The following is a 12,019-nucleotide window of genomic DNA, read 5'->3' as shown; positions in this document are numbered from 1 at the left end:
AAAATTACTAAAATATATACATTTTTTAAACTAATTATACACATATTTAATAAAATTTTATTTACAATGATTTTATAATTTTTTTTTGAAAAGCATAAAATGTTAATAATAGAATAAAATGGCAATTTTAATAAAGAATAATGAACCTTTATTGGTGGATATGTCCCCAAAAGATTTTATTAAATTAGGGATTGGTGGTGTTTACGTTACTATGAAGACTGTATGCTCTTATGAATATATTTTCAACTTCACTGCAAATATGAACAATTTACATAAATATGCTACTAATCTTTTAAAGAGCCAAGAAACTATAAATCATTCAAATGCTATATCTCACATTTTAGAAAACTTATCATTAGAATATGTACGTAAACATTGTATTCAAAACATTAAAAAGGGTTTTGAATTTCTCAATTCATTAGATGATGATATAAAAAATAAATATTTTAGTGAAAATACCGATTATATGGTAATGGCTGCCATCAATTGGAATATTGATAATAATAACGAATCGATGAATAAACCCTTTTCAATTTTATTATATATAAAATGTTTGCCAAAACATAATGAGAATGTGGAAATTGATATAATGCAGGGTGAACGTAAAACACCAAATATAAAATATTCAAATGTTTTTGAAATAAGAGAAAAATTATTAAAATTAAAATCAGAGAACAGTCATGAAGTTGTTTTATATAATGGAGACAATGAAATAACTGAAGGATTAACTTCCAACTTTTTTTGTTTTTATAATGACGCGTTGTATACTGCCAAGGATGAATTAGTTTTAAAGGGAACCATGAGGGAACAAATTATAAATATATGTGAAAGGGAGCATATTAAAATAAAAAAGGCGTCTATTAATATTAATGATATTGAGCTTTTTGAGTTTTGCTTTATTAGCTCTACAACTAGAAATATTTTACCTATTAAAAAAATAACACTTTTTTCTGCACTGAAAAAAACATTTGAAAAAGATGTTAAACATCCTATCTTGATTAAGCTACAAGAACAGTTGAGGGAAGATGTTGAAAAAAAAAAGGAAAAATATGATGCATGTGAATATTAGAGGAAATGGAATATATATACATCATGTGTATTTTTATATATCCTTTATCTGCACACATTTATGGATAATCTTTATTATTTGTAAATTTGAAATATAATTTTTGGTGATACTTTGGTTATCTTTTCATTTTTTTATGAATTTTCTATACATACAAAGAAAAAAATAAAAAAAATAATATTAAAAAAATAGCAATATTGAAAAACAAGATGGTAGTTATTTATATACATTTATTTTATATTTTTATAAAAATAATTTGGTAGTGTGAGCACAAAAACGTGCATATAATATATTACAATAGTAAGTAAATAAATAAATAAAAACGCCTGCATCATATAATATACAATTTAAAATATTTTTTTATTATTTATGCTATTAGAAACGTTTAAAAAAATATCAGTAATTTTAATTATTTATAATAAATACAATGCTGCATATATAAAGCAAATGGTATATGTTAAAAAATGTATTTTCGTATTTTCCGAAAAAGTTGAAACATGTAATGAAATATACATATATATATATATATATAATATAGTTTTATTCATTTATAATCACAAAATCATTTGTTTATATATTTACTTGTACGCAATATTTATTTATTTACCTCCCGTTTTGTTTTGTGTAGCACACACAAATAAATGTTTTTTTAATATTCCGCAAAATAACCGCAGAAATTATTTAAACAATTTAGCAGCTGAGATAAAATATAAAAATGTTCATATACTTTTTAGTATATTTAAAGAATTAAAATTACCATGTTTTACATAATATTGTTTAATATATGTAAAAGAAATTTCGCATGCACATTATTTTAATATATGCAAGCTCTATGTGTTTAACAATGTTTATGTTGTAAAATCCATTGTAATAAATAGGCATATAAGTATAAATAAAGATATGTATGTATATATATATATTGTTAAGACAAACGGAAACAATATAATTACCTAAATTCGAATTACCACATGCTTACAATTATGTTTTTCAACAAATTATTTAAAAGCTTTAAAAAAAAAAGTTCATTAATCCTTTTCTCTATAACGATACTATATTTTTTTTACACATATGTATCATTGTTTTTGTTTATATTTAACAATGCACTGTTTTACCTATTTGTGAACATATATATGTTTTACCTATGTTTCCACTTTGTTATAAGAGCATTGACATACCCCGGAAGTTTGCTTCTTTATTTACACAAGGTGAGATTAATAATTTTATCGATATTTATACTTATGTACTATATGGTTTTTTATTTAAATTTTTAACGACTATGTAATTTATTTATATATATGTACATTTCATATTATTTTCTAAACCTTAGACAAACTATGATAATAAGATAGAACTATGCAAATTTTATATGAAAGAATGTGTAAAATTATCATTTATAATAAATCATATTCGAGGAAATATTAAAAAGATATCTAAGGAAAAAGATGACCCCAATGGAAACTATAAAATAAAATTGCAAAATTTATTCTCAGACAATAATTATAAGGATAACTATTTTAACTTTTTTAGTGGTCTGTATATATTTTATACTCTATATATTAGTTACTATTTGTATATAAATTTAGAAGAAAATGGGGAATTCAGTGAAGAACAATTATATTTTTATTATTATTTAAAATTATTTATGACAAAAATAAACGAAATAAATATATATATTAATAAAGATGATATAATATATCAAGAAATGGTAACTAAAATAAAAATACATGAAGATCAAAACCAATTAGCAAATGAGTTTATAAAAAAAAAATCCATGCAAAGAAAAAAAAGGAGAATTGGAATAAAAAATAAAGGAGAGACAAATTATTTTTGGGGATTCGAATGGATTTATAATTTTCGAAACCGTGTTAGTAATAAAAATGTATCCAATCCAAATGAATCGGAAGAAGCGCAAAAATTATTATCCGAATGTGGTAAAACGATGAATATTAATGATCATAAGAATAAAAAAGAAGCACATAATAGTAATGAAGATAATAAAATTTCTTCTAATTATATTGATGTGAATATTTTAAGTTTGTATTATCATGAAAATTATGAAAAATCCATAAGCCATGCTAACTATATGGATTTTTTTATGGCAATAAACTTAAAAGAGCTATCAATATTATTTGAAGATTTAGCTTTTGTTTTGAATAAATTATGTGATATTTTTAAATCTAATACATTAAGAGAAAGGATTGAAATAACAAAAATTCCAAACTTGTTTAATAAATTTTCTAAAAATTATATAGCAGGAACATTAGATCTATTTAAATATGAATTAATATATAAATACTATGGAAAACAACAATATATATATGTAAATAATATAAAAATTGATTCTATGTTTATACCTTGTAAGAAGTTTTTGAATGATAATATGCAAAAATATATTAATATTCAAAAATCTGGTAAAAAAATTGATATAAATAAAGACAATTCAAATACAAGCTGCATATTTTCTAACGCATTTAATAATGAATTTTATAATTATATTTATAATAATGATTATTTATATAATATACCGATAGTATTGTATTTTAATCCGAATGGGGCATATTATGAATTAAATGCTTGTTATTCAGGAGTACTGAAATTTTATTTAGAAAATGATATTAATGTTTTTGTATATAATTATAGAGGTTATAACAAATCACAGGGATATCCAAATTTAAATAGAAATAATTTAGACGCATTAAAAATTACCGAATTTTTGTTATCTAAAAATGTAAAATATTTAGGATTGCATGGAACATCAATAGGTGGCCCATTATGTTCTTATGTGTCTTATCATTTATGTAATTTTAATAAAAAAAATATGAACACTGAATTAATGGATAAATTATATAAAAATGATATTTATATAAAGATAGCATATAAACAAATGAATAAAACAATAAAATTAATGAATAGAAAAAAAAACAAAATATTAATAAATATTTTTCTAATACCTTTTAAATGCATTATATTATTATTGCAATTTATTATGTTTTGTAAATTAAAAGTAGCAAATGCTTATATGAAAAGAAAAATAAATATAAGCAATACAAAAAGACAATTATTATTAAATAATTATGAGCAGTCAAAAAATTCCAAGATATCATTTGTGTGTGTTGATAAATCATTTTATAATTTTGAAGAAGTAGCAAGATATATGGTAGGGGAATATGCATATAACATATTACAATTTACAACATATAAACTGGACATAACAAAATATTACATGAATTCAAATATATCCAGAATTATAATATATGATAATAATGATGAAATAATTCATCATATGTCTAATGTTATTACTGGAATTTCAAAAGAAGTCTCAAAAATGTATAAACATAGTAATTACTATATAAATTCACGTAAGGAAATATATAAAAATGAAAAAAATGAAATGGAAATTTACAAAAAACATATAGAAATGGACGAAGAACTAAAAGAGGGAAATGCAGGTGATAAAAGTGATGAACTTAATAACAATGTTAATGATCTAAAAAAATATAATTTACTTCCATTAAATGTCGATGATATTAATAATAATTTTGATAACGAAAATAATAGTGTTCACAACTTGGGTTCAGGTGACAATAATGATTATTTATTTAGTAAAAAAGACGATAAAAAAGGGAATAATAATAATAAAAAATATATATTGAATTTTTTTAATATAAATAAAGATAAACCTACTTTTATCGAAACAATGATTATAGACGAATATGTAGATATGTCATGGTGTGATAATAAATTAAAAAAAATAGATTTAAGATTATTTTTAGAAAGTTGGAAAGTATTATGTGATTGCATTTTATTTTTGAATAAATCGTCCACAACAAATAATTCATTTATTTCGATAGGTTTAGAAACATTTAAATCTATCATGTCTATGTATAACTCAAAAGAGGATGAATTCGAACAGGCAACACGAAATGCTGCATATTGTATTTATAATAATAATATGAGTTTTATGGATAATTTTAAAAAGGTAAATTGTAATTATACCGATATAATAATGATGGAATGTATAAATAATAATAATAATTTTAAAAAAGCAAATATTTATGAATTGTTAAAACAAAATGAAGATTATAAAACCGAAATGGAAAACCTTAATAAAATATTAAAGGATTTATATATGTCTAAAAGAAAAGAAATTGAAAAAATGCATTTTACATATAGTGGTTTTTTTATAAAGGAGGATTGTTTATATGATTATATAAATACTGAAAATCGAAGTAATGAAGAACAAAATGCATTTAATATAAAGGAAGGTGATGTAATAAAATTTTTAAATGAATTTAGTGATTCAATAATTGAAATAGTAAATGCAATGAATTATAATCTAAATGCGTGTGGACAACTATTTAATGAGTTAAATAAAATTTCAGAAAATGAAAAAGTATATTTTTTAAAATCATTTATATATAAAATGAAAGTTTTCGGATCATATCCATCCCAATGTTTTATTTCAACAAATAATACAAACTTTTGTAATTCATTTTATCAAATTCCTTTTATTTTATCTCAATATTCTGATGCATACTCAGATTCTGAAACCATGTCTGAAGATCTGAAAGACGTCGATATATATAATTCTGATATCGATGAAACCCTTTTAAATAATATTTCAGAAGAAGAAAGTAATATAAAGAAAAAAACACGTAACATAAAAATAAAAAAAAGTAAGGATATATCAATGTACAATCACAACACATTAAATAATACTCAATATATCACATTAAAAAAGTCGATGTTATTACATGATTTAATTATTTGTTTGAATTATTACAAACAATATGATAAGAGAAATTCATTTAGCATATTCTACAAATTAGACAACCACACATATTTATTAGATATAAAAGAATTATTATTATTTATAAAAAAAAATAAAATCGGTTTTAATATCAATAATGATTCTTCTTTTAACACTAACAAGGCATTTCTTGACATATTTTCCAACGATATTGGGAAAGATCAAAATGATTCAAATTTTTCATATGAACTAGAAAAATATGTAAGTTGGATGCGATTGAATAACAGAATGAACTTATGTAAAATATTTATTTTGTTGAGAGAAGAATTAAATAAAATGTTAAATTATTCCAAAATTTTAATATCAGAATATAATAATATTAATCAAAATACAAATATTCATTTTATTATTTTTTTTATTTATCGCATAATAATTTTTAAAAAAATATTAACACATACATATATAGTGTATATATTCCTACAACGCTTAAATAGTTCTTTAGATATTGTATTTAATGAAAATGAAAGAAACAAAGATATAGATATAAAATCGTTAGAGCCTATTTCGAGTTTTAATATTTTTTACAAAGATGCCTATAAAATATATTATCCAAAGTATAAATGTGTTTTATCCCTTTTTAGCGTTGTTTTCATTCTTTGTTCATTTTTGTCAAATAATCCAAATTTTATGAAATATTAAATTAAACAATATTTCACTATATACATAACACACTTTTTTTCATTTTCCCTTTTTATGCAGAACTTTAGGATTCCCTCTGATGGTAAATTGTGGGCACAATGGAAGTCTAGATAAGGAGAATCTTAACTTTTTGGGAACTTGTATTAATTTGTTATTAAAAAAATATGTTTAAATTAATAAGAAAAAATATGAACAAAAATATTATTAAGTATGCAGACATTATAATTCGATGACTTAAATGAAATCACGCATGAAAAACACATTAAGCATAAAATATAAAAGATATGTAAACTCCAATGAATAATATACGTCTTTTAATGAATTTTGTTTTAATTTTTTTTATAATTTATTTTAATCATTATTATTATTCCATTTTGATGACATGTAAAATATAAATGATACTATACCTACAGTGGAACTAATTGTTGTATATATGAAAACATTTTTATTTTGATTTTCTCCATTTTTAAACAACCGCTTTGTTTTTTTTAAATGTGTATAATTCAAATCTGTATAAATTAAGAATAAACAAAACATATATGAAGCACCAAATGTGTATATGTTACATATGTGTGTATAGAAGACATTTATTTTTATAATTTGGAAAACACGATAACATATTAATAAATATATTGTACATCCATATACACATTCATATATATATATATATGTATAATATTTTTATTTATGTATTTTTTTTTTTTAATACCATTGGGTTTTATGTCCTGCTCTTTAAAGTAAATATAATGCTCCTTTTTATTAATTTTATCATTTGAATATATTTTTTGAATTTTTATATTTTTTAATATGGATGATTTATTATATGTAGAATTCCCTTCTTTGACGAAACACTTTAATTGTTTTGCAAATGAATTTGCGTTTTTCATTTCATTAAGGATAAAGATTGTGGCTTTGTAATTTATATATTTTTTTTAAACACAATATATGTATGTGTTTGTTAATTAAATTATAAAAAATTATTTGTTTATGATTTTATCTTCTTTGGTATGTATGTTTACATAGTAATAATTTTAATATACAAATAAAAAATAACAAATAAAAATGAAATATAGAAATTTAAATCAGCAAACAAACAACATCCGTTTAATATCTAAAATTGCATATTCTATTATATATATACATATTTTTTTTGGTGATTTGTTTAGCTGTTTGTTTGCTATTTTATTTTTTTTATTTGACTTTATCTATAAATTATCAGCTTTCCATTTTTCAAGTTTTGATTTTTGTCTTTCTAAATCCCTTAAAACACCTTCATATCTTCGCTGATAATCCCAATATTTTGACTCTTTTACATAATAGTAAATGCCAGCACTTAAAAGGATAGAAGATGCTAACAATATTTTTCCGTAACGATATTTCATAATATCATATCAATAGTTTCTTTTAACTCTTAATAATATTGTAAAAATGTGTGTGCATATATATTGTTATTTTTAATAATAATTTATTAAGATCTTCGGTAGCGCAAAAGTATATATCAATTCTTGCATTAACTTAATTGCTGCCATACAAACATAGATATAAATATATATATGAATATTTTTTTTCACGGCAATTCACTTAAAGCTCTAAATATAGTATAGCATTAACATTAGTATGCTCATGCTTATCGTATTCCTGGTATCTTTACCAAATTATTTTTATTTTACTGTTATCTTTATATAAATAATATATGAATAAAAAATTAAATATTTTATATTTATAGAATTAATGAATTTGTACATTTTATGTATCAACGAGCACTGTTCAAGGTGCCAGTATTATATGGGCATTAAGGAAAACATTATTATACCCATATTGCATATTATATATTATATATATATTGCCTTTTTTATTTTTTATTTCGTTAAAAATAAACAACTTTAAGATTAACTTTGGTCCTTATAAATATATAATTTGTTCAAAATGTTCATAATGATTAAAAAAATAATGTTTTTCTTTTTAATCTTTAATATATCATTGCAAATTTAGATATATGAAGATGAGAGTAAAAGAAAAAAAACATCGTTGCAATGTTCTTTCTGTAAATATTTTAGCAATTCATTTGATTATGGTCTTTGAAAATTTTAAAATTAATATATTATGATTAGTACATTAAAATAGTTTTAATTTATCATGTTAAAATAAAATGTTTAATTTCTTCATAAAAAATATAAAATGAAAAGGTGAAAATTATCAGAAAAAACATCCATACAAATATATGAATATATTTAATTAAAATACAGCATATAACAAAGATAATGCAGTAAAATAAAAGCACACAACGTTGACAAAGGGAATTATACAAATAACACATATAATGTCTAAAATACGCACAGATATACAGCCATATATATCAATGTGTAATGCCTTAAACGCAAATAATCATGGAGAAATTATGAAAAATCCGATCATGCAGTTTTCTACTATATGAATATATTATTGATTCAACTTCACTACTATATATATAAATGTATAATATTTTATAGAATAGAAACGTTCATTTTTTTTAGTTAGATAAAAAAAAATATAGTATGTCGTACTATTTTATGAACGTATTATATACGGGTGTAGAAGGTATTTGTAATAAAATGCAATTTTCCCTTTTTCACAATTTAGCTTTTATCATTATTCAGTATTAATTTTTTTTTCATTAAATTTTTTTTGCTGCATGTTTATAAAATTGGAAAGAAAACGTCAATACCAATTCCACAAAAAACATCGTCTCCTAATTTGTTTCTTTTAATCCTTATATAGCCACCTTCTCCCCAAGTTGAACTCCATGAATTTCTAATGATCCAGTAATACAAATAGTCATCATCGCTGTCTTTGATATTTTCCTTATAGTTTTTTATCAAATTGCTATCTACATTAGTATGACTATCCTCAAATACTAAGCTCCTTTTAACTTTACCATATCCCACTAATAAAACAGAATGATTTAACTCCGAAGCACATGTTCCATCAAATATACCACCCGAATATAATACAAATTCGTCGGATACACCAACATTAACAGTTATTGGCCCTACTTCATTTAAGGACATAATTAATTCATATGGATATGCGTTGCCAATTTTTTTTAATTTACTTCTATACGCACATCTATAACTTAAGCAGAAAAAATCATCATGAGCTTTGTATTCATAATTATCGCCAAAGCATACCCCATTATTAAGAAAATATAAAAATGATAAAAATGGATGACCGCCATCACATCCAAAATTGTCACTAGAACAATCAACAACTTGTTGTTCACTAAAACTTATAGGTAATATAGAATATTTTTTTGCAAAAAGAGCTTCATAATTTCCTACACTAGCAAATGCCCAGCAAGACCCACACATACCTTGATCCTTTGGAGGAAGTAATATATTCCATTCTCTATAATCCCGCTGTTCTGGATAGTCTAATACACCTTCTTTTGGTTTAATTTTATTATCGTCTAAATGTGTTTTTAGTGGTACTACATGTTTAGTTTTCAAATTGTGTGGAATAGGTAATAATTTTTTAAAATAACTATCAAGTTCTTCCTTAGAAAAATCACTAAATTGGTTTACTTTTTGTACATATGTAATACCATTTTTACCTACCATTTCATTGTGTTTTTTAACTTTCATATAATTCGTTTTAAAGTTTTCAAATCTTACTAATTGTTCATCTATATTTTTGTATTTTTTATTGTATTCTTTCATATATTTGAAAAATTTTGATGCATATTTTATGTTATCATGCATGCTTTCAAGTTTTTGACTAAGTATGTTTATTTGATCAATATTTTCATTACCACGATTTTTATTTGAGTCATTATTGTTAATATCAAACCTATCTATTTTATTAGGATTACCTTTATTTTTTAAAAATTTATGTAACATTAATAGCAATTCGTGCTCGTCTTCGCCATCTCCGTTAATATCGTCGTTTTTTTCGTATGCATATTCATTATTTTCATTTGTTTTTGTTTTATATTTTTTCAAAATTTCTCTTAAATATGCTATTTCTTTATTCATTAAGCTTGTTTCATCGATTGCTGCTAAAGTATTTCTATTTGCATCATTTACATTTGTTTGATTTTTAAAATATACTACAACAATAAAAAATAATGCAAATGTTGTAATTGCATATGCACATATTTTTATAGTCCTCTTGTGATTTCTTTTTAAATATTTGCTATTTTCATTCAAACTTTCGATACTGCTTGTGGTAATGTTTATTCGTCTTATATCGTTTATCATCTTGCCCCAAAGAAATAAAAACTTTCTTACGTTTGTGTATTATTTTTATAAATAAATATATATATAATAAAATATCATTTAAAAAATTTATTTCGTTACGAAATTTTTTTGCTATAAAAAAAAATTAATAATAATAAAGTAATAAAAAAATTAGAAAAATAGTTATAACAATAACGATGCTTAGATTATTCAATATACAATCGTTAATGCATAAACCTTACGGATATGTGTATCTATCTATATATATATATATATATATATATTATTTAAACGTGATAAAATTATATTTTCCCATATTTAATAAATGGCATAATATATTTATAATATGGAGCAAGTAAAACAAATATATGAGTATATAAATGCAATATAATATTAAAAAAAGGAAAATATTGTATATACCAATATTCCTAAATCATGCAACATAAAAAATGATTTGCAATGCTTTTTTTGAATTAAACATTTTCTATTTTATTAAAAAAAATTAATAAATTTATTATACACGGTAATAAAGATAATATTGTATATATTTTTATATAGAGAAGAAGACTATAATCTTTGAAGTTTTTTTTAAGAAATTCTTTAATATAAAAAACTGTATTAATATAAAAAAAATAAAACATATATACAAAAGTATTTATAGATTACGTATATGGATAGATAAACGTTTTTTCGGTAATTGGGGAAATTATAATATCGTATAAAAACGAAAGAATGAAACCGTTATATATTATATATATGGTACAAATTAAAGCAATATAAAAAATTATAATCCTTAAATTTCCTATAGCGCCATATAATTATAATTAATTTAAAAAAGGGCGAACACAAGTATACAGTATAAAAGGAAAGCAAAATGAAATATATCTTTTAAGGAAATATATAATATTGCATATATATTATATTTTATCTTGTTTTATATATAATATTTATATATAAAACACCAAACGTGAAGCTATTTTTATAAATTACATTTATGGCAATATTAATACCCACTATATATTATAAAGCAATGCTTTGCAATTTTACATGAAGAAAAATATAATATGCGTAAAATAAGTATTATTCATTTCCTGCATAAAACCAAAAAATATCGCTTATTTTTTCTTTTAAAAAATTTAAACAAATATATATAATTTATTGAATAATAAAATAATTATCATTAATATATTTAAAAAGCAACTCTAAATATATTTTAAAAATAAATATATTTAAAATTAACAAAAAAAAATGTGCTTCATTTGATGTAGTTCGATGTTCTTATTAAAGGGA

At 21.7% G+C, this 12,019-nt stretch overlaps 5 protein-coding genes across 5 annotated transcripts; 2 read left to right on the top strand and 3 right to left on the bottom strand.

The window, feature by feature from the left end:
• Positions 1–118: 118 nt before the first annotated feature.
• On the top strand, positions 119–1,069 carry PBANKA_1322100 (aminodeoxychorismate lyase, putative; the record flags this gene model as incomplete). The annotated part of the gene is made up of 1 exon (XM_034566813.1): positions 119–1,069. The coding sequence occupies one exon, from the start codon at positions 119–121 to the stop codon at positions 1,067–1,069; it is 951 nt and encodes a 316-aa protein (XP_034423373.1).
• Positions 1,070–2,034: 965 nt separating this feature from the next.
• On the top strand, positions 2,035–6,687 carry PBANKA_1322000 (conserved Plasmodium protein, unknown function; the record flags this gene model as incomplete). The annotated part of the gene is made up of 3 exons (XM_034566812.1): positions 2,035–2,271; positions 2,394–6,430; positions 6,576–6,687. 3 exons carry the CDS (start codon positions 2,035–2,037, stop codon positions 6,685–6,687), a joined length of 4,386 nt encoding a protein of 1,461 aa, XP_034423372.1.
• Positions 6,688–6,866: 179 nt separating this feature from the next.
• On the bottom strand, positions 6,867–7,402 carry PBANKA_1321900 (conserved Plasmodium protein, unknown function; the record flags this gene model as incomplete). Its single annotated transcript, XM_034566811.1, has 2 exons — positions 6,867–7,024; positions 7,225–7,402. The coding sequence occupies 2 exons, from the start codon at positions 7,400–7,402 to the stop codon at positions 6,867–6,869; spliced, it is 336 nt and encodes a 111-aa protein (XP_034423371.1).
• A 318-nt stretch (positions 7,403–7,720) lies between these two features.
• PBANKA_1321800 (protein PET117, putative) lies at positions 7,721–7,897 on the bottom strand (the record flags this gene model as incomplete). Its single annotated transcript, XM_034566810.1, has 1 exon — positions 7,721–7,897. The coding sequence occupies one exon, from the start codon at positions 7,895–7,897 to the stop codon at positions 7,721–7,723; it is 177 nt and encodes a 58-aa protein (XP_034423370.1).
• Positions 7,898–9,190: 1,293 nt separating this feature from the next.
• On the bottom strand, positions 9,191–10,750 carry PBANKA_1321700 (berghepain-1; the record flags this gene model as incomplete). Its single annotated transcript, XM_034566809.1, has 1 exon — positions 9,191–10,750. One exon carries the CDS (start codon positions 10,748–10,750, stop codon positions 9,191–9,193), a length of 1,560 nt encoding a protein of 519 aa, XP_034423369.1.
• Between the last annotated feature and the right edge of the window lie 1,269 nt (positions 10,751–12,019).

Source organism: Plasmodium berghei (genome assembly GCF_900002375.2).
Source record: "Plasmodium berghei ANKA genome assembly, chromosome: 13".
NCBI lineage: Eukaryota > Apicomplexa > Aconoidasida > Haemosporida > Plasmodiidae > Plasmodium > Plasmodium berghei.
Note: the sequence above shows the minus strand (reverse complement) of the source record. Positions and strands in the feature narration are given on the sequence as shown.